The sequence below is a fragment of the Oryctolagus cuniculus genome, chromosome 9 (genome assembly GCF_964237555.1).
Source record: "Oryctolagus cuniculus chromosome 9, mOryCun1.1, whole genome shotgun sequence".
NCBI lineage: Eukaryota > Metazoa > Chordata > Mammalia > Lagomorpha > Leporidae > Oryctolagus > Oryctolagus cuniculus.
Genome location: NC_091440.1, coordinates 101,040,593 through 101,063,789, shown reverse-complemented (window position 1 = coordinate 101,063,789; position 23,197 = coordinate 101,040,593). Strand labels below are relative to the sequence as shown.

General features: G+C 39.3%; 1 protein-coding gene across 1 annotated transcript in view; it reads left to right on the top strand.

Moving 5' to 3' along the window:
* LOC100348825 (ovostatin homolog 2) overlaps positions 1–23,197 on the top strand; it is a 53,771-nt gene that overhangs the window by 16,691 nt on the left and 13,883 nt on the right. The window contains exons 10-26 of the mRNA XM_002712772.5: positions 830–939; positions 1,267–1,425; positions 2,398–2,625; positions 4,014–4,068; positions 4,493–4,638; positions 4,931–5,080; positions 9,254–9,424; positions 10,355–10,499; positions 11,945–12,050; positions 12,804–13,032; positions 14,501–14,630; positions 16,873–16,991; positions 17,667–17,718; positions 18,595–18,678; positions 19,315–19,491; positions 21,518–21,599; positions 22,228–22,384. Coding sequence (XP_002712818.2) covers positions 830–939; positions 1,267–1,425; positions 2,398–2,625; positions 4,014–4,068; positions 4,493–4,638; positions 4,931–5,080; positions 9,254–9,424; positions 10,355–10,499; positions 11,945–12,050; positions 12,804–13,032; positions 14,501–14,630; positions 16,873–16,991; positions 17,667–17,718; positions 18,595–18,678; positions 19,315–19,491; positions 21,518–21,599; positions 22,228–22,384 — 2,300 coding nt within the window. The remainder of the gene's footprint in view (positions 1–829; positions 940–1,266; positions 1,426–2,397; positions 2,626–4,013; positions 4,069–4,492; positions 4,639–4,930; positions 5,081–9,253; positions 9,425–10,354; positions 10,500–11,944; positions 12,051–12,803; positions 13,033–14,500; positions 14,631–16,872; positions 16,992–17,666; positions 17,719–18,594; positions 18,679–19,314; positions 19,492–21,517; positions 21,600–22,227; positions 22,385–23,197) is intronic.

Genomic DNA, 23,197 nt, shown 5'->3' with positions numbered 1-23,197 from the left:
GAATGCATTTCTATTTACCTTGCTATCAGAAAATTTTCTAATCTGGTAAAAGTCAATACCACATAGTTATCTTGCAAGCTCAAGAAATATTTGAGAAAGTGAGAGCCTTATATTGTGGATGTCTGTGACGTCTGTCACAAACCAGAACTGAGTAGACTGATAGGAGGAAAGAACTCAGGGGCTTTGTCTACTGCCTCTGATTGAATTATTTTCATTTCAACTCCATTATACAGTTTGAAATATACTATAACCAGATAACGTAGAGTGTTCTGGAACATGCTGCCAATCATTCACACCTCCTTTTTGGAACAAGAATATAATCCTGCATATAGAAGGTTCCTAAGTATGTACCCTAAGCTATTTATTTATGATTTACTTTTTAAGGTTCACTTATTTATTTCAAAGGCAAAATTATAGAGAGGCAGAGGCAGAGAGAGAGAGAGAGAGAGAGAGACAGAGAGACAGAGACAGAGAGAGAGAGAGATCCTCCATCTGCTGGTTTACTCCCCAAATGGCTGCAAAGGCTAGAGCTGCGCTGATCTGAAGCCAGGAACCAGGAGCTTCTTCCAGGTCTCCCACATGGGTGTAGGGGCCCAAGGACATGGGCCATCTTCCTCTGCTTTCCCAGGCCATAGCAGGGAGCTAGATCAGAAGTGGAGCAGCCGGTGGGGGCAGGGGTGGTCGGAACCAGCACCCGTAGGGGACACCAGCACTGCAGGTGGGGACCTTACCCGCTAGGCCACAGCACCTTCCCCAAGCTATTTATTCATTAAAAATTTAAACAAAAGATTAAGTTCTCCCTGACACTATGTTTTATTGTATTTTACAGGTGTGCAGATCAGTGAAAAGGCCTCTATTTTCATCTCTCAATTGCTTGGAAGTGTCAGCTTTGAGAACACAGACCCTTTCTATAGAAGAGGGATTTCTTATACTGGAACTGTAGGTTTGACTTTAAAAAAGCATATTCCCATTTCATTTTCATGGGTCATAGATTTCCTTTTGAAAATTTCTAGGCACTCCTTTTCCTAGTTTCTTGATTTTTTTTTCATTACTGTCTAACAGACTGGAAAAAGTTTTAGGCTGAAATGAAGCACTAGATTAAATTATAGGTTTTTCATATGAATATATTTATATTCAAGAAAGCATTATTTTGTTTGAATATAAGAAAATTACAAGCAAATGATTGTGCTAATGAATAAAAATTTCTCTGTAGAAATGTGAAATTTTGTGTTTTAAGAATATTAATACTTCTTTTTTTTGGTACAGCTTAAATTTTTGGGTCCCAATAATCTGCCTATGGTGAACAAGTTGCTGCAGTTGGAGCTCAATGAGAACCTTCTAGGAAACTACACCACAGATGAGAATGGTGAAGCTCGGTTTTCTATTGACACTTCAGATATATTCGACCCGGAGTTCAGCCTGAAAGTAAGACAACAAAGTGCAGATGGAAGCCATTAGATATTCCTCAGGGCATTTGAATGCTAGAAATCCTTGCAAGCATCTGGGGCATGAACCAGTGATAGAAAATCTCTAGCTCTTGATAGATAATTTATGTTGATAATGTATTTTGACAGATTTAAAATCTATCATATTATATATAAGTATAAGGGAATGTTCCTTCAAGAGAATGAGATGATATTAGTCTATTATAATTACAGGTTCTCTAACAAACAATATCTTCCTCTCAGAAACTAGAAATAGCACGTGAAGAAATTGTTTTTCATCAGATCATTTATGCATTGATAAGGAAGGTACTATGATTTCTCCTTTTTTTGCTGCTTAAACAGAATTTTGCAGTTAAAAAACTAGCTAATGTTCAAATATAGCTCAAAGAAACAAGGCCTGAACCCAATTCTGTGATTTAAATTAGAAAGTAATAAATAATTTATCATCAGTATATTGAAATATTAATGCATTTATGGTCATTTTTATAAACAAAAGAGGAGAATGCTTCCAATAACCTAACATTGAAGCATCAGCCACAAGCTAAGATTCTTCCCTGCTTTGAAAATATAAGAAGCCTTTTAGGGACTGGTGCTGTGGCCCAGAGGGTGAAGTTGCAGTTTGGGACCTCACATCCCACATTGGAGTTCCTGGGATTGAGTCCCACCTCCATTTCTGATCCAGCTTCTGCTAACACACCCCAGAGGCAGACGAGGGCCCAAATATTTGGGTATGGGGGGTCTGGATGGAGTTCCTGGCTCCTGGCTTGGGCCTGATCCAGCCCTGGCTTTGCAGGCATGTGGGGGAATGGACCAGCAGATGGAACATCTCTCCCCCTCTCTCTCTTTGTCGCTCTCCCTTTCAAACGAATGAATAAGAAGTCATCTGTTCTGTTCCAACTACCATCTTTGGAGTCTTTATAGGTCTAGAATCTACTTTCTTTTACCTTATCAGGCCACATATGTTCGACCTAAGAACTGCTATCTTCCCAGCTGGTTGACGCCCCAGTACATGGATGCACAGTTCTCCGTCTCACGCTTTTACTCCCGAACCAACAGCTTCCTGAAGATTGTTCCCGAACCAAAGCAGCTTAGGTGCAGTGAGCAGAAGATTGTCACTGTGCATTACTCCCTGTACAGTGAAGCGTACAAGGAAGACTCGAATATAAACTTCTTCTATCTGGTGAGTCTCAGTTACTGGAGTCGTGGAATCCCGTCTACTCGTACACCTGCTCAAGCACAGAGCACTTAGAAAGTGTGCTGTGGTACTGCTGTATTAATTTGAGTGAGCACAATCTTCTCATTGGGCCCATTAGAAACAAACACATAAAATGGTCTCAGGCAATTTCACTTCCCCTCAGATGGACACACTTGCTTTTTAGAGTCTGCCTTTTCCAGCATTCAGTTGTTAACTCCCATCAAGTCTTGATGACCCTTCAAGATAGTCAAGTAGTAGACAGGCACTGGAAAGTAAAGTGGAAGCCTGGCTCGTTCTGATAAGCAGTGAGATCAGCTAGCTGTCTTTGTTCTTTCCATTTTGTCTCTCCAAGGCAGACGGAAGACTGACACTTGAAATTAAAACATTCCTGGCCGGCGCCGTGGCTCACTAGGCTAATCCTCCACCTTGCGGCGCCGGCACACCGGGTTCTAGTCCCAGTCGGGGCACCGGATTCTGTCCCGGTTGCCCCTCTTCCAGGCCAGCTCTCTGCTGTGGCCAGGGAGTGCAGTGGAGGATAGCCCAAGTCCTTGGGCCCTGCACCCCATGGGAGACCAGGAGAAGCACCTGGCTCCTGGCTTCGGATGAGCGTGGTGCGCCAGCCGCGGTGGCCATTGGAGGGTGAACCAACGGCAAAGGAAGACCTTTCTTTCTGTCTCTCTCTCTCTCTCACTGTCCACTCTGCTTGTCAAAAAACAAAACAAAACAAAACAAAAAACAACAAAAAACAAACAAAAAACAAAAACAAAACACCAAAACAACCCAAAAAACATTCCTGGTTTGAATTCTTTACCCTTTCCTATTTATTAAGCAAATCAGTTCATCTTGGGCAGATTGTTTAAACTCTCCAGTGTTGACTTTCTCAGCTGAGTATTTCTAATTGAAAATAATAAGAGGTACCTCCTGGGGTAAGTATTATGTGTTTGCTGCTGTTCCAGAGGGGAGCTTTATGTTAATTCAGTCAGCCTTGTGAATATCCCCGTTTATGGAAAATGGAACAGACGCAAACAGGTGAAACAACCTGCCTTAAGATACAAAGTTGGGTTGATGAAGGCCTTTGAAGACAGGGAGTCTGGACAATTTCAGACCTTTGGGCACCTCCTAGCTTGTTTCATTACAAGTGGGTCACACAATTTCTGACACAGAGTAAACTCTAAATCCATTGAAGTCACTTTCTCTGTTCTTTTCCATTTGTGCAAAGTCCATTTTTAATATCCGGGCAAGCTTTCTTAGGAAACAGAATTATCATCAGACAAGGTATTACCTAGTGAGTAAGTTAGCATTAGAGAAGGTAGTATATGGAAATGCGACGTTATGTTAGATAATATAACACACGTTGTGTTTGTCTTGTGTAGGTGATGGTACGTGGAGCTCTCTTCCTCAGTGGACAAAAGGAAATCAAGCACAAAGGTCTATATAATAGTCATTTTTAAATCTGTACTCAACTTCTCAACTTCATTCTTTTTTCTTTTTAAGAAAATATTGCAGGGACAGTCAAGAAGTTAGGAAGAGCATTAGGTCAATTTGTGGATGGAGGGCAGAGGTTAGCATGGCCCAAGATAAGCTGCTAAATGTTGTGACAAAGGAGATTTCAACCTAGCTCTATTATTGCCAAATCACTGGGTACATTTTAGAAAACTGTCTCCCAAACTCCTGTATTGTTGATATATATATACACCCTTTATTTGTATATTTGGCTCCAGTTATTTAATTCGTTCACCTTTGGCACAAAGCCCATGTATCTTTCTATCCACAAGCCATGGGTTTTTATCTAAGCGTACTCAGCGATAGAGGAAACGTTTGCATCTACTGATGACATCTCCCGTTTGCACAGCCTGGAATGGAAACTTCTCATTCGCCATCAACATCAGTGCCGACTTGGCTCCTGTAGCTGTCGTGTTTGTCTACACCCTTCACCCCAGTGGCGAAATTGTTGCCGACAGTGTCCGATTCCAGATTGACAAGTGCTTTGAAAACAAGGTGATGTTTCTTCTCTTTCTGGGCTGCCCAGTGTGAGAGGGGTGATCTCTCCTCTCACCTTTACGTGGTATTCTCACAATGAATGCTTAAGTTAGGAGGGGACAAGACGATCAGCAAATGGAAGGGACACTCTTCAGCATCAGTAAGAATCCTGAGACAACCCGGCAGGGAGAGTGGGCAGGAGAAACATCGGTACAGATATCTATAAAGATTTATTTGGAAAAAGATCATATTTAATCCAATTATTTGCTTGTGAAATCATCTCCACGCTCCTTTTATTTCTCTCCTTCAGGTGAGCATGAAGTTCTCTAAGGGGCAGGGGCTCCCTGGCTCCAATGCTACCATCTGGCTTCAAGCAGCTCCTGGCTCGTTCTGTGCCCTCCGCGCTGTGGATAAAGGTGTCCTTTTGTTGAGACCCGAGCAGCAGCTGTCTGCTGAAAATGTAAGCTCTCTGACTTCCTCAGCGTCCTCAGTTTTGTCTGCTTTTCCACAAGTCTTACTCTTCAGATGTTTTTATCTGAGATGGAACATGTTGAAAATATCAAATATTGTCTTCTTGGTTCTTTCATGGATTATGTACTTATTTTTCTTGGCTGACCCAGCACTCAGAAAAATGCATATTTCTGTAAATTATACCAGGTTAGGAATTATCCAATAACATGATTTTTAAAACTTTTTTTTTAGTGCTTGCTCATTTATTTATTTGTTTATATTAGAGACAGGGAGACAGACAACGCTCCCATTTGGTGGTTCACTCCCCAAATGCTTGCAAGAGTGGGGCTGGGAAAGCCTGAAACCAGAAGCCAGGAGCTCAATCCAGGGATCCCACATGGATGACAGGGAACAAAGTACTCGAGGCCGCACCTGCCACCTGCAAGGGTGTGCATTACAAGGAAGCTGGAAGCAGGAGCAGCACGGGGACCAAAACCCCGGCACGTTGATATAGGATACAGGTGTCTGAAACGGCTTCCAAACCACTCTGCCAAATCTCTGCCCCAGTTTTTAAAATCATAGGTGTAATATAGGTAAAAGCCCCCGAATTAAAGAAATTTCTATGCTGAAGGATTTGCTTGCACATTCTGTTATCTATTCATGGATCTTGTATTTTGTTAAACATTTCTGGATCAGCAATTCTAGAAGTTTGCATCAATATTATTTCTGTCATTCCCTTATTTTTGACACAAATGCATATAAATAATTATTGAAATGTATTATTGCATTTAAATATAATTAAATAATTTAAAGTTTTTTCAGATTATTCAAATCAGAGCCTGTGTACTGTACATCATGCACAAAATACACAAAAGGTATAAAAAAGGAACTGCCTAAAATCATTAGAAACATCTTTATCTTTTGTTGAAATTTTTAAAGTTTCTTTTCTCAAAACATATAGTTTTACAAATTGAATATCTCACTGAAAAATCCAGGTTTGTGTTTTGCTTTCAACACACTACAGCAAACCTAGTTTTCAATAGAAAGCTAAAAATTTTACTAATAACTTAATATATCATAAGTATAAACTATTTTTCCCAATGAAAAAACTTAAGTATACTTTAGTTTCCTATTAGAAGGGCCTACAAATTCCTGATTAATTTCAAAATATAGAGAAATATCAACCAATAAAGGACAGATTTGTCTATAAATATGGAATATGCACATACGCAGTTTTTTATGAAGAGTTTCATGAATCCAGAGTAAATAGCTTCTGTTCGTTCTTCCTACAACTACAAGTGGCAAGAAAAAATAAAATTTTTAGAAAAACTGACTTATGGAAAAAATCTGTCAATGAACCTCAAATAGAAAATTCCAGAGTAATTTCCATGGGCCTCAGAACCTATCAAAACCAGAGGTCGCCTTTGTCTCTTTTCAGTAACTATACGAAGAGTATGAATTAAATGATGCCATATAGATGAGTACATCCCAGTTTGGGTTATATGAGATTACATTTTTCATAGTGTCTTATACAAGCTTAATTTTTAGTTTTAAATAAGTTTATAAGCTGCAAGAATTATATGGAGAACTCCCAAGTACCATTTAGCAGGTTCACTAGTTTTTAACATTTGTCACATTTTCTTTCTCACTCCTTCACCCCTACACAGCCCCCCCACATATACACACACCCACACACACAATTATGTATACATTTATGTTTTTAAGTGAAATTTATTTAATTTTATTTTATTTGCAAGGCAGAGAGACAGAGAGAACAAGTGACAGAGAGAGATGGAGACAGATCTCCCACCCACTGTTCACTTCCCAAATGCCTGCAAAAGCCAGGTCTGGGTCAGGCTAAAGCCAGGAGTCAGGAACTCAATCCATGTCTCCCATGTGGGTGACAGGTACCCAAGTACTTAGTTCATATCTGCTGCCTCCCAGACTGCTCCTCTTCAGGAAGCTGGGTTAGAAACGAATAGCTGGGCCGGCACCGTGGCTCAATAGGCTAATCCTCCGCCTAGCGGCGCCGGCACCCTGGGTTCTAGTCCCGGTCAGGGGGCTGGATTCTGTCCCGGTTGCCCCTCTTCCAGGCCAGCTCTCTGCTGTGGCCGGGAATGCAGTGGAGGATGGCCCAAGTCCTTGGGCCCTGCACCCGCATGGGAGACCAGGAAAGCACCTGGCTCCTGGCTTCGGATCAGTGCGGTGAGCCGGCCACAGCGGCCCTTGGAGGGTGAACCAACGGAAGGAAGACCTTTCTCTCTGTCTCTCTCTCTCCCTCACTGTCTAACTCTGTCAAATAAAAAAAAGATATTACCTACATAACTATAGCACAGCTGTCAAATTCAAGATGTTAAACGTTGACTCTGCCAGCTCTCCAACTGTAGGCAGCTGCCATCTGTACCACATTTCTTTTCCCCCGAGTGCAAGGGCCCAGCAGAATCACTGCATCTGGTAGTCATGTCTCTAGATTTCTAAAGAATCATTTTGTCTTATTTTTTGTTAACATATACTTGTATATTTTTATGGGGTGCAGTGCAAGATGTATACATCATGTAAACTGATCAAACCAGGCAATTAGCCTTTCCAGTTCCTTATCTTTTCTTTATGTTTGGAGCCTTCTAGCTCCTCTGCCAAAACTTTATACATACCTGTGATACATTATTTTCTACTACTAGAACTTATTGCTTCTACTTGACTGTGTTTGGGTACCCACTACCCAACTTCCCTCTTTCCCTTCTCCCGCATCAGGTACATGATTCAAAAAAAAAAAAAAAAAAAACTTCCACATATAAGAGAGAATATGCAATATTTGTCTTTTGGTGTGTAGTTTGTTTCACTTAAAGATCTCCAATTCCATACATTTTGGTGCAAATGTCACGGTTTCATTTTTTAATGGCTGAGTAATATTCCACTGTGTATATATACCGCATTCTCTCTAACCATTCTATGTGTGGACACCTCAGTTGAATTCATATCTTTGTTATTGTGAATAGTGTTGCAAAGAACATGGGAGTGCAGGTGTCTCTTTCAAATACTGATGTATATGTAGGTATCTGTAGGCATCTCTTTCAAAGACCAAGAAAGGGGCTATCTGGGTCATATTGAAGATTTATTTTGTTGTTTGAAGAAGCTCTGTACTATTCTCTCTAGTGGCTGTATTGATTTGCATTCCCACCAACAGTATAAAGGGCTCTCCCTTCTCCACATCTCACCAGCGTGTTATTTTTGTCCTTTTGATAATAACAATCTTAATTGGCAGGAGATGACTCCTCACTGTGATTTTGATTTGCATTTCCCTGATGGTGAGTTATTTAAATATTTTTCATATATTTGTTGTTCATTTGTGTTTCTTCTCCTGAAAAATTTCCTTTCAGAGTCTTTCCCATTTCTTAACTGGATTCTTCATGTGTTGTTGAGTATTCAAAGTGCTTTACATATTTTGGAAGTTAATCCTTTGTCAGATGCATAACTTGCAAATATTTTCTTCCATTCTGTAGGCTATGTGTTCACACTGTCTTGCTGTACAGAAGCCTCTTAGTTTGATATAATCCTATTTGTCTATTTTTGCTTTTGTTTCCCATGCTTTGGAGTCTTACAAAATATTTTTTTGCCCATGCCAAAATGTTGAAGTGTTTTTCCTATGTTTTAATTCAGTAGTTTCATATACATATTTAAACTTTTTAAAATATTTTTTATTTTTTTATTTATATAAAGGGGAAAAATTCATGTATTTCATATATACAGTTTTATTTAAAGAGTTATTTATTTATTTATTTGAAAGTCAGAGTTACACACACACACACACAGAGAGAGGGGTCTTCCATCCGCTGGTTCACTTCCCAACTGGCCGCAACAGCCAGAGCTGTGCCAATCCAAAGCCAGGAGCTAGGAGCTTCTTACAGGTCTCCCATACAGGTGCAGGGGCCCAAGGACTTGGGCCATCTTCTACTGCTTTCCCAGGCCTCAGCAGAGAGCAGGATCGGAAGTGGAGCAGCCAAGACTCAAACTGGCACCCGTATGGGATGCCGGCACTGCAGGCGGTGGCTTTACCCGCTAGCCACAGCGCCGGCCCCCATATATACAGTTTTAAAAGCATAATACTTTCCACCCTACCCTCCCTATTTTGTAACTGTGAAAGTAGTGCTTAAAATAATTTACAAATATGTGATTTTTCTCACAGGTATACAGCCTGCTCCCAAATATAGAACCACAAGATTATTTCTTCCATGGTTTCAATCTGGATGATAGCAAAGTAGACCCTTGCATTCCTCAGAAGGATATGTTTTACAATGGATTATATTATATACCTGTAAGCAACCGTGGTGATGGAGACATCTATGATATTATTAGGGTAAGACCACAAAAGATTTTCATGAAATATTTCATCTGAATTTTAATTTTAGCAGTTATAATGCATATTTATGGTCTAACAGTTATATAATTTTCTTCCTATATTTTCAGAGTGGTTTCTTTAATTTGCCAATACAGTACTCAGAAATTATTCGACAAAAAAGAAGATATTAATTTTGTTGGTTTCAATTTTTTGTTGAAAGTAGTGTGACTGAAATTATAAAACTTCATGTTAGAAGCAATGAGTCTCCAGTTTATCATAATAAATATTATATTATGTATAAATGGTCAAACCAAGAGGCTAAAATATAGTCTAGATTCTATTTATACTTGGATTATCAATTATATGTTCTGAGGCTTCCATGAAAAATAACTGTTCGTTGAGAATCGAGACAAGGGCTGTTCAAAGTCATTACATATTGAAGTTGATTTCACTTTTTTTTTTTTTTGAGAAACTTAATTAACTTTAAAGAAGAATTCAGGAATTCTACATCTTTTGCAAGCACTTAAGACATAAGCATAACTTATCAGACATAAGAATATCCTCTACTTAATACACTAAAATGAAGTAAATCTTTGAGAACAAGTTTTACTATTAACTCTCATAACACAACTCTTTGAGGACAGAGATTTTGTATAGAAAGTTAGTGCACAGCGACTCTTGTTAATTTAACAATTAACACTCTTATGTATGATGTCAGCAATCACCCGAGGCTCTTGACATAAGCTGCCTTGGCTATGGAAGCCTTTTGAATCCACAAACTCTTTTCCATAAATCAAATAATGGTGCTCTAACTTCTGAGATCCCAGACCCTCACAAGCAAAGGAAAAAAGACATTTATGGTATATTTATCACTACATTATAAGTAATAGCACCTTTTTCAGTTTTGCATGAAAAATTTGCACTCTTTTGTTGCTTGTGTATTTGAAGGATATGGGTCTGAAAGTAATTACCAATCTCCATTACCGGAAACCAGAAGTATGTTCAGTGGAGAGAAATCTTCTGTTTCCTAGGCCCCTATATCTAGAAACAGGAAGAACTGTCATGATGTATGGTATCCCATCTAGAAGTGCAAGTGAGTAATCTAGAATTTTATGTTGAGGGGATGGCCAAAAGGGTTAATGGAGTTGGGTGTATGTGGGATGAAACTGAACAAAACTTGTATTTCCTATTTGAATTGTGCCACGTATTTGGCTGCAACTAGACATCCTGCAGTCAAACAAAGCAGAATAAGACAAACTGGAAAATGTTCTTGGCTATTAGGAAAAATGAATTTCAGACATTAGAGAAAGTTTATTTTCTTGGTAGGACACAATATCAGAACTATGTGTATGTAGGAACAGGCAATGGATAGGGATATGGAAGGACAATCATTGTGAATGAGTGTAATACAGGGGAGTGAGGTACCCTTGTAGGGCCCTAATTCCTTTATGATATGCAGACCATAATACACCAGGTCAAAGGAGAAGTTACTTTCATGCCCAGATATCTAGACAGCTGGCCTCAGAGAATGTGCTCAAACATCAGTCCATTTCCTATTGGAAGGTCAGTCAATACAACATGGGTCATGGATTTAGACAAATCATATAAAGAGGCACCTTTACAATATCGAAATCCAGTCATGGAGCAAAAGGAAGCAAGACCATCAGAACAGAACCCAAATCAAATATGTATCCAGTTGCATATGAGAGTAATTGACTGCTATTTCTTAAATCCTACTGGCCTCCCATTGAGATCAGTCTAGTAATGGGGGGGGGAGTGGTCGGGGAGATGGATGCTGGGAGTTCTACTTGAGTAAAATGGGGGACCTGACAACTTTATACAAGGACAGACTCTGTGAGTATTGAGCAGGCCCGGTTAAGCCCAGTAGTTGAAACCACTTTCAAGTCCTTGTCAGGAGGTTGAAGTTACCTTTCTCCTACTAGATTCAATCATTTTAAGTGAGCTTGATCAGAAATATCTAAATTTTCCTGTATCTAGGAATAAAATTTACTGAAACTCGAAGTCATTTATTTAATTTCTTCTTTCTTCATTCATTTATTAATTCATTCAACATTCACATAGGTACTTCAAAAGGTTCATCCCTATTAAGTCACACTACTACGCATATGTGAAGACCTCACTTTTAGGCAAGCATCATCAACATGCAGATTTGTATTCTCTCTAAATAAAGCAATGAATGGGCTGGCGGTGTGGCTCACTTGGTTAATCCTCCGCCTGTGGCGCCAGAATCCCGGGTTCTAGTCCTGGCTGCCCCTTTTCCAGTCTGGCTCTCTGCTGTGGGAAGGCAGTGGAGGATGACCCAAGTCCTTGGGCCCTGCACCCGCATGGGAGATCAGGAGGAAGCACCTGGCTCCTGGCTTCTGGATCGGCACAGCTCCAGCTGTAGCGGCCATTTGGGGAGTGAACCAATGGAAGGAAGACCTTTTTCTCTGTCTCCACCTCTCACTATCTAACTCTATCTGTCAAATAAAAAAATTAAAAAATAAATAAATAAAGCAATGAATCCACTTCTTTCAGCCAGCGATGGCATAGAGGATAATGCTGACTATGTGGAACGGGCTGTAAGGGAAACAGTAAGAAAACATTTTCCAGAGACATGGATATGGGACCTCGTCAGCATTGAGTGAGTTTTTAACAATTTTCTTACCTGTCAATCTTTATTTCTATTTTTATTTTTTGTTTCTTAACTTTTGTTCCTGAGTTTATTAACAGTATCATATTTGTAAAATATATAGCATCATTCATTTGTATGTACTGGTTATATGTTTTATTCTATTTCTTTTCTCCAGCATTGTTTTCCCTTCATTAAGTGTTTTTTTTTATTATTAAATTTATGCAGACAGATTAAAGCTACTTCAAGCTGGTGCTGCAGCTCACTTGGCTAATCCTCTGCCTGCGGCGCCGGTGCCCTGGGTTCTAGTCCTGGTTGGGGTGCCGGGTTCTAGTCCCGGTTGCTCCTCTTCCAGTCCGGCTCTCTGCTGTGGCCTGGGAAGGCAGTGAAGGATGGCCCAAGTGCCTGGGCCCTGCACCAGCATGGGAGACCAGGAAGAAGCACCTGGCTCCTGGCTTCAGATCGGCGCAGTGTGCCGGCTGTGGCAGCCATTTGGGGGGTGAACGAACGGAAGGAAGACCTTTCTCTCTGTCTCTCTCTCTCTCTCTCTCTCTCTCACTGTCTAACTCTGCCTGTTAAAAAATAATAACCTACTTCAATTTTTTTTTAAAGAAAATAATGTGCTTGAAGAAACATGACTTTTCTAAGGCTAAATATATAGAAACCTACTTTTTACCTTCAGTTAATACTTTATTGCTTGCTCTGGACTAAATTTATATTCTTGGTTTAGGCAAAGAATGTCTTACCATTAACCTCTCCTTGCAGTTCCTCAGGTTCAGCCAATCTTTCCTTCCGCATCCCTGATACAATAACCCAATGGGAGGCCAGTGGCTTCTGTGTGAGTGGCGATGCCGGATTTGGCATTTCATCTGCAACCTCGCTGGAAGTCTCCCAATCTTTCTTTGTTGAAGTTGCCTCACCCTTTTCAGTTGTTAGAAATGAGCAATGGGATTTGATTGTCAATGTCTTCAGCTACCTGAACACATGTGTAGAGGTAGGTTATTCCATTTGATTTGGAGATAAAAATCTTAAGATAAAATCATCTTTACATTTTCCTTGAAAAAATATATATTCTCAATGTAAAGTGGAACTTTTAAGGGATAAGACTGTTTCCACATGCCTCAAACAAAAGTAATTACTGTAACTCTGAGCAGTGATTTTAAATGATTTAAAAATACTTTTGAGAACTGTATTTCATAATGATGTGTTTTCTTTTATATGCATCTTCTCTTAAGATTCATTCTGTAATTGTGCAGCACACCTGAGAGTCCTTGTGTAGTATAGATGCCAGTGGGAACCTGGAGATAATAATTTGAACAAGCAGTAAGGAACATATTTGAATTGTGCAAGTTGGAGTGGGGGTGGGGAGAGGAGGTAGTTTTAAATAACAGAATCCCAACACCCCAGTAAATCTTTATAGAGTTTGCTTTTGGCATTTAGGGAAGTCATTAAATTCCAAGGAAGTTCCAAGAAGGGTTATGCATGCTCAAAGCGGGTAACGGGCCCATTAAGTGATTAGGCATGTTCTGCTTTCAGTTGGGGGTGGAGATTTTGCATGATAATGAAGGGATTTGGAGTTTTTGTGTCAGAAAGATGGAGTTAAGGAGCTGCTGCTACTTATGCACAGAATCCTTGACTTGGCTTCTGGGGGCAAGGCCTGGAGTTTCTTCTCCAGGGGAGTTCACCCCAGCAGTGTATCTTGATTCCATCTGTTGGGACTTATACATCTGGTTGATTTTGTCACTGGCGGTGGCAGGCTTACATTGGTTCCATTTTCCCAACTTAGTAATGAATTACAGTTCCGAGAGATGAAAGTGAGGCTAGTAAAACAGAAGTGGACTGAAATCCATTCCAATAGAGCAATGAGCCAGTGGAGAGATCACATGGCTCCCTGTAGGGACAGTAAAGCAAAATACATTTCAAGGGAGGAACAGGCCAGTTGAGAAAAAGCGTGGCGTCCTTTCTTCCTGGGGTGGGACTCTTATTCCTAAAGTATGAGGGGTGTTGGCTGGTGATGTGGCCATGGCGTTCATGACTGGCACTTGTGATTGACGTCTAGGAGTTGCATACCTTTCTGATCTCTGCATGCATGGCTACAAACTAGACTTTTCTGGGTTTTGCTGAGCTTGCATTTTGTATGAATATTTTAACAACACATTAAACCACAAAGTAGGCAACCTTGATTGGGTCCTGGGTGGAGATCAGGGTCCCTGGTCCTTCCCCTGGGTGAGGGTCTGTGCTCCTCCCCAGTGGTTCATGTCTAATTATCTGCCTGACAGTTTTAACTAGTATTGAAATGGAATTGAGTAGTTTTCTTTAGAGAAGGGAGGTGTTAAATGGGTAACCTTTAATTTTGCCAATTTAGAGTAGAATTTTCCCAAGATGAGAGCTGGAATAGTACTGCCGAATTATTACATAAAGCTACCCCTTAAATAAAAATCATCATGAATTTCTTTTTTTAGATTTACATTCAGTTGGAAGTATCTCAGAATTATGAAGCAAATATCAACACCCCGAAAAACAATGGCAGTGAGATTATCCAAGCTGGAGAGAAAAAAACATATATCTGGACTATTACACCTAGGAAACTGGGTAAGCAGCTGTGCGTCCATGCCAGTGTCAAATGGAAAATCAGCCCATTCTTATTACCTGTATTTATTTTCCTTAAATTCTTTACACACACAATTTCCCCTCAGATTCTTTTTTTTATTTTTATTTTTTTTTATTTTTGACAGGCAGAGTGGACAGTGAGAGAGAGACAGAGAGAAAGGTCTTCCTTTGCTGTTGGTTCATCCTCCAATGGCCGCTGCAGCCGGTGCACTGCAGCTGGTGCATCGCGCTGATCCGAAGCCAGGAGCCAGGTGCTTCTTCTGGTCTCCCATGCGACTTGGGCTATCCTCCACTGCACTCCCTGGCCACAGCAGAGAGCTGGCCTGGAAGAGGGGCAACCAGGACAGAATCCGGCGCCCTGACCAGGACTAGAACCTGGTGTGCTGGTGCCGCAAGGTGGAGGATTAGCCTATTGAGCCATGGCGCCGGCCTCCCCTCAGATTCTTAATGTGCTTTTTTTTACCTTATTCTCCACTAAAAACTCCATTTTTATAATCTAATTTCTAGTTACTGATGTTGTCTAGGCCAAAATCTTTATTTGTATTAAAGTACAATTCGATTAAAATATACAAGTGGTACAATTTGAGTATCCATACATTATATTGCAAATGAAGGCCATATTTTCAAGAATGCTACCTTAAGTCTTTCATTTATCACTTGGTCTTTTATCTATCATCATGGATTCAGGCCACTTATATAAAAAGTGTTTCTTAAACACAGTGATCAGTTATAGGAATTGCCAGCATTTGTAAATACTAAATATCATGGGACAAAAAACACTGAGCATTTGGGTGGGGATCACACACTAAGAAAAATATTATATCAGTGCATTTATTATCTGCAACATAGAAAAAGAAATTGTCAATATCTTGGTAAAAATATAGGGGAGGGGCTGGCACTGTGGCTTACCAGGTAAAGCTGCTGCCTGCAGTGTCAGCATCCTATATGGGTGCCGGTTCGAGTCCCAACTGCTTCACTTTCAATCCAGCTCTCTGCTATGGCCTGGGAAAGTGGTGGAGGATGGCCCAAGTCCTTGGGCTCCTGCACCCGCATTGGAGACCCGGAAGAAGCTCCGGGCTCCTAGCTTTGGATCAGTACAGCTCCAGCCTTTGTGGACATTTGGGGAGTGAACCAACAGATGGAAGACTTCTCTCTCTCTCTTTCTCTCCCTTGCCTCTCTGTAACTCTGTCTTTAAATAAATAAATAAATCTTTAAAAAAATATAGGGGAAGGAAAAATTAAATTAAAAAGTCTAGTCAAAAGGAATGCTAGAAGTGATATGCATGATACTGATGATCAATTTAAAAAATTGTTTTGTTTAATTTCCTCTATCTCATATCTTATGTTCATTATGTTATTTAGCAGAAAAGAGTCTATTTATAAGATCACTTTAGCTAACCTGTGATAATGATCTTTGTTAGATGATTTTTCCAATCAGGTTTTAAGTTTCTCAATTTTACTACTACACAAGGTCTTCAAAAATTTTAACCTAGCATTTGAGAAGGAAGACTATACAAATTTGTATTATTTAAGCCATTAAGTAGAGGATATACTTCTAAGAGTCCAGTATTAAAGGCTTTCCTAAACAAAGAATCAGATAAAACAAAAACGCACCAACAAACAAAAGACAAGAACAGTACGTTGGTTATATAAATTGGTATACAGGCACATAATATTAAACCTAAATAATAATTTTTTCTAATCTTCTAATTTTTATGAATAAGGAAATTGGAGATCAGTTTTAATTACATAATGTGGTATCACAGAAAGTAAAACTAATGCTTGCCTTGGTATAACTTGATTTAAATGTAATGCTGTTTCCACTATATCACATTTTATCATTTTGTTTGTTTGATCTTGAAAGTGTTAGGAACCTTAGTTATTTGATGTTGTGTGCCTATACTGTCATATGAACCTTTATAAACAATCGGTATCAATGAATTGGCTCAGATGACTCTGTATTATGGTATTTTCCCTAAGATATCTTAAATTTCAGTTAAGAAATGAATTACTTATTTAATGAAGTAATTTTGAAACAGGCATAATACAACACAACACATTATCTCCAGGCAGGAGAAGCAGCAAGTTATACTGGTCTAGGCTAAGCATTAATATGAGGGTAGAGTTTTGTTCATCATGCAGTGATTCATAGACTATGATCATTTTCTCATTATAGAAGGATTCATTAGTGTGTTGAACTTCTATTTGGGAATATTTTTTTCAGGTAAAGTGAATATCACCGTAGTTGCTGAGTCTAAACAAAGTAGTGCTTGTCCTAGTGAAGCAACTGAGCAGCAAAATTTAAACTGGAAAGATACCGTGGTCAAGAGCTTATTGGTAGAGGTAGGTACATGAAAATCATCCATTTTCTCCTGGCAAGAGATAGACAGTATCAAAGAAGTTAGATATTAAAAGACACTCCTCTTGAAGAGGCTTAATTGAGCACAGTAACTTCTGACTTAAATCATGCAATTTAAATGAATCAAAACAGCATACAATTCATGAACTAGTTCCTCATCCAGACAGCATAACTTACTTAAAAGAAGCTTGATGATTTTTTGTTTGTTCATATTTCCTGTGCACCTCTTCTTTTTCCTTCTCTCTTTAAAAGCTGATTCTCAATTTCAAGAGACAAATCTGCGTGTCTTACAGTCCTGTGCAGTTTCTGTTATCATCAGCAGGGTCAGGGCTTGTCAGAGGACCATTCCTGCCTCACCTCTTGGCACACCCTAGTCTACAAAGCACTTTTATTGGTCTCTGGAAGATGCAGGACAGGATCAGAGAAGCTGAAAGTGTCTCATAATGACATCGAAGTTACCCTGGCCAAGCCTATGGGAGTACAGAGCCTAAAATGTGTGTGGTAATGTACAGTGACTTCCAGATATGAGCAGAAGGGATCTTCTCTCAGGGATGAGCACGTACCAGCCATTCCTGTGTGAGCTGAGGCTTGATCTCTTCTTTCATGTAAAGGTGACTCAGACTCATTATTTTATGCTTTTTTCATTTGCTCATTGACAGCCTGAAGGTATTGAAAAAGAAATGACCCAGAGCTTTCTTATCTGTACAGAAGGTAAGAGGATCTTTCCGGTGGTCAAATTAATCCTATAGAAAATTTACCAACAGGGTCAGTTTATTTCCTCTTCTTCCACCTTAGTCCACTGGCCACCTGGTTTCATGTTGAATTTCTCATGGAGGATTACTTTAATTCATGTCTCATCCTCATTACGTGAGGGTACTTTAAGATATTCGTGGAAAAATTAAAGTTTATTTAGCTGCAAAAATGTTTAAATTGTGCATTTTCTCATAATATACAGTAGTCATGAACCTTTGAAGACCTCCTTTGTAATTTTAGCAAGATATATTTATATACTTATATAATATTAGTCTGCCACAAGCTACTCTTCCGTATTGTATATTCTTTGTTCTCCTTATTGTATTATTGTCACACAACGATTGACAATGGGAAATCAGAACTAAATCCAACCAGCATGTAATATAATCTCTGATTTTGTATTCCTAGAATAAAAGAATCCATAGATATATCACAGTCCCTCAATCACCTGCTTCACGGCCATCTGGAAAATTATTTTGCCTGGTTGATGATGAGATAATTTTAATGCCTAATCAAAGTTGTTTAGCTTTATCTTTTGTGTGTGTTATTCTAGAAGTCAGTAGATTTTATGTTTTTTTTTTCATACATAAATAATTTAGATACTAAACAAAAGAAAATGGGACCACTGTCTAATACACAGAATTATATACTCTTTTTTGGAACATATGTTATTCTAAATTGCCTCAAATACTTAATTTCATCTTGTCTAATAACAAGGTATAGAATAAAAATAATGGAATATGTTTCCTAATGTATTTGTCCTCCAAAGTTGTTGCTATTGTGTATATGATAAAGTCATCACAACATTTCTTTTTACCAATATTTTCTTTCTAGGTACCAAAGCCTCCAAACAGGTTGTTTTGGATTTGCCGAACAATGCAGTTGAAGGATCAGCCAGAGCCTTTTTTACTATTGTGGGTAAGTTGATTAAATCTTGTGTTTCACAATGACTTGAAAACCATGGTTGAGATGGTCTAACAAAAATCCTTAAAATGCCAGGATGGAGGGATTTTCTTGAGCTATCAATTGGATGGAATTATTGTTCAGATCATTCCTTAACCTTATTTCTGTATGGGATCCTAGGCGATCATAGTATTATTACCACACCCGTGTTCCTAGGAAACACCAGTTTTGGTAGCTGATTGATAACTGTTTTTCAGAAAATAAAGGGTTGTACTATAACCTGTTAATTTGAAACGTTGAATTCTGCCCTTGGAGAAGCAGAATACACTTCCTGTTGAAGACTCTGGGAACTTCCTCCATAAGAGGGGAAGTGTGTCTTACTAAATGCAGCCTTTGTCTATCGCTCACATGAACACCTTTTGGGAAGGAATGGATGGCAGTTTATAATTCATAGGAAAAGTTTCTCCTAAAACAAATAAGAAAGTAAAGAAACAAACACAATTTCCCAATTTCTCCTTCTCTGAATGTTTTTATTACTACACTCTCATGATTGCCTCTGAAATGTTTCCTGTTCTCGCTGTGCTTCTGATCTGTGATTATTGCTGAGAAGGCCGCTGTAAGCAATGTGACTTTCTACTCTCTCTCTTGTAGGGGACGTTCTAGGAGTTGCAACGCAGAATCTGGAGAGTCTTCTCCAAATGCCCTATGGATGTGGAGGACAGAACATTGCTCTTCTGGCTTCTGACACCCATGTCCTTGACTATCTGAAATCCACTGGACAACTCACAGAGGAAGTTAAATCTAAGGCTTTATTTCTCTTATCTAATGGTGAGAACATTTAAGTACGTTCTTCCCTCGATAGGTAACATCAATTGTTACTAAAACCAAGATGTCACAAAGCTGTCATTATAAGGTAGGCTTGAGGTGAGGGGAGTAGACCTGAACTGAGATACTCTTGAGTCCTAACCATGTGTTCTTTTTTGATTTCAAACTTTGTGTGGTCGTTTAGCTCCAAAATTTAGAACTGCAACATTTCAAATTATGATCTCAGTTACTTTTTTAATACCTCGTATTTTGCCAAGCTATCTTGTTTTCTTTATTTTTTAATCTTTTTTTTTAAGATTTATTCTCTTTTCAGTCTCAACAATTAGTTGTGATCTTGGATTTCTGTAACTGTTTTCTTGGTGGTGTTTCTTTTTTTTTTTTTTTTTTAAAGATATATTTATTTATTTGAAAGGCAGAATGAGAGAGAGAGAAAGAGCGATCTCCCAGCCTTTGGTTCACTCCCCAGCTGGCTGCAATGGCTGGAGCTGTGCCAATCCAAAGTCAGGAGCCAGGAGCTTCTTCTGGGTCTCCCATATGGGTGCAGGGGCCCAAAGACTTGGACCATCTTCAACTGCTTTTCCAGGCCATAGCAGAGAGCTGGATCTGAAGTGGAGCAGCTGGGAATCGAACCAGCACCCATATGAGAGGCTGGTGTTGCAGGCCAGGGCGTCAACTTGCTGTGCCACAGTGCTGGCCCCTGATATTCTTAATAGTAGCTGGCTTCTGGCTTTGGCTCAGCCCAGCCCTGGCTATTGTGGTCATCTGGAAAGTGTACCAGCTGAGAGAAGTCTCTCTCTCTCTCTTTCTCCTCCCTCCCCGTAACTGCTTTTTAAATAAATAAATAAATCTTTAAAAGAAGAAAAAAAGTCATAAAACCTTGTGAAATGTGATGTTAAGGAGAAGCCTAGGTACATAATGTTAGTGGATTTTCTACTTATTTATTTAACTATCTATCTAAAAGGCAGAGTGACAGAGAAGGCAAAACAGAGTGAGCTCTTCCATCTTTTGGTTACTCTGTAAATGGCCACAACAGTCAGGTCTGGGCCAGGCTGAAGCCAGGAGTCTGGAACTCCATCCAGGATTTCCCACGTGGATGGCAGGAGCCTAGTACTTGGGCCATCCCCCACTGTCTTTCCAAGTGCATTAGCAGGAAGCTGGATTAGAAGCAGAGCAGCCAGGACCTGAATGGACTCAGAAATGTGGAAATGCTGGTGTTGTAAGCTGAAGTTTATGTTGCTATACCACAATGCTGACTCCAAAGTTTTTAGATTTTCTTTTCAGAAAGGTAGCACAGAATGAAGTAAGACAACCTTAAGGGAATGGTTTTAACAGATAGTAATTTTAGTAGGCTCTGATATCCCCTGAAATGCCCTGGGCTTTTCTTTTGTATATTTCTTCATCACTATCATTTCTCTCCTTGGATTACAGAATGTAAATCTAACCCGAATTTAGAATATGAATGAATGGCAACTCTTTCTGCTGTTTGTCTTAATGGTAAGTCAGTCATTGAGCTAGGCATATTCTTATGTATTATCGGTCATCAAAACTCCATAGGAGGGGCCAGTGCCATGGCTCACTTGGCTAATCCTCTGCCTGCGGCTCCAGCATCCCATATGGGCGCTGGGTTCTAGTCCCAGCTGCTCCTCTTCCAGTCCAGGTCTCTGCTGTGGCCCGGGAAGGCAGTGGAGCATGGCCCAGGTGATTGGGTGCCTGCACCTGCATGGGAGAGCAGGAGGAAGCACCTGGCTCCTGGCTTCGGATTAGCGCAGCACGCTGGCCGTAGTGGCCATTTGGGGGGTGAACCAATGGAAAGGAAGACCTTTCTCTCTGTCTCTGTCTCTCTCACTGTCTAACTCTGCCTGTCAAATAAGTTAAAAAAAAAAAAAAACTCCATAGGGTTGAGTTATTTTTTCTCTCCTTTGTGAACAGAAAATTAAAGCGGAAATGATTATCCCAGTAATCTTCACCACAGCATTCTTTTTGTTCTTTCTTAGGTTAAAAATTAATTCTCTGTAACATTGTATTTTAGGTTATCAAAAGCAATTGTCTTTCAAAAATTCTGATGGTTCATATAATATGTTTTGGCAGAGGAATCAGAAAGGAAGCTTATGGTAAGAAATAAAACTTTGTCTTAATTCAGGAGTTTAAAAAGGGATGAGATGGGATTTAGTTCATTGGGAATTTGCAAGTAAAGTGAGTTTCAAAGTGAATTTACAGGAGAATCAGCAAAAAAACTAAAAAATTGGATTAATTCTAATGCAACAATATGCTTGCTATCTCACAATTTGTTTAGCTGTCTGATCATTTGACAGTGGTGCCCTAAACTTTCACAGTGTTAACTTCGTGGAAACTGACATATCTTACTCTACACTTCTCAGAGTTCCATGTTGATATAGGAAAGCAAAACCAGAAAGTCCCAAAACATTTAATCACATCAATTCTATCTCCATGTATGTGCAATCTAACAGACTATCATTGTACAGCAAGACCAATGGGTGTAAATGGACTGAAAATTATCTACTTTCATTTTCTTTTATTATTATTTGTATTATTTTACTGACCTAAAGGAAAGAGTCACTATTGGTAAAGACGGGTCACAGTGAACATTAGACGTGATGGTTGCATCCATTACCCAAAGGAAACAATGGTGATGAAGTTGCAGAGTAGCTGATGTCATTATTTTGTGTAAGATTTACTTTGATTGTATCTAAGATTCACTTTGATTGACTTGTATTGTAGGCTTAGTGCCCTTACTTTTACAACATTGGAGAGGATGAAGGAATATGTATTCATTGATGAAAATGTTCAAAAACAGACCTTAATCTGGCTTTCAAGCAAACAGAAGACAAATGGTTGCTTTAAAAGTGATGGCAAACTTTTCAACAATGTCTGGGAGGTAACTGCATTTTCACTTCTGGCCTAGCTCATCTGGAACATGGGATTTTGCTTGCGAATATTATGTCTTTGCATTCTGTATTGGTCATAGAAATCAGTAGATAGCCTTCCTCATAAATCTTTTGTTTGCTTTAATCAGTATTTTTTTTAAATCTTTTATTTAATGAATATAAATTTCCAAAGTACGACTCATGTGTTACAATGGCTTCCCCCCCCCATACCGTCCCTCCCACCCACAACCCTCCCCTTTCCCACTCCCTCTCCCCTTCCATTCACATCAAGATTCATTTTCGATTATCTTAATATACAGAAGATCAGCTTAGTATACCTTAAGTAAGTATTTCAACAGTTTGCTCCCACACAGAAACATAAAGTGAAAAATAATAGATGATTTTTTTTTAAATGATGATGAAATCAGATCAGACCTATTGTCATGTTTAATCCCAGTGAGAGTCAAGTTGGGAATTGATAATTTCTTTCTTTCTTTTTTTTTTTTTTTTTTACAGAAGATCAGTTTAGTGTACATTAAGTAAAGATTTCAGTCGTTTGCACCCCCATAGAAACACAAAGTGAAATATACTGTTTGAGTACTCGTTATAGCATTAAGCCTCAGTGTACAGCACGTTAAGGACAGAGATCCTACATGAGGAGTAAGTGCACAGTGACTCCTGTTGTTGACTTTACCAATTGACACTCCTGTTTATGGCATCAGTAATCTCCCTATGCACCAGTTATGAGTTTCCAAGGCTATGGAAGCCCCTTGAGTTCTCCGACTCTTATCTTGTTTAGACACGGTCATAGTCAAAGTGGAGGT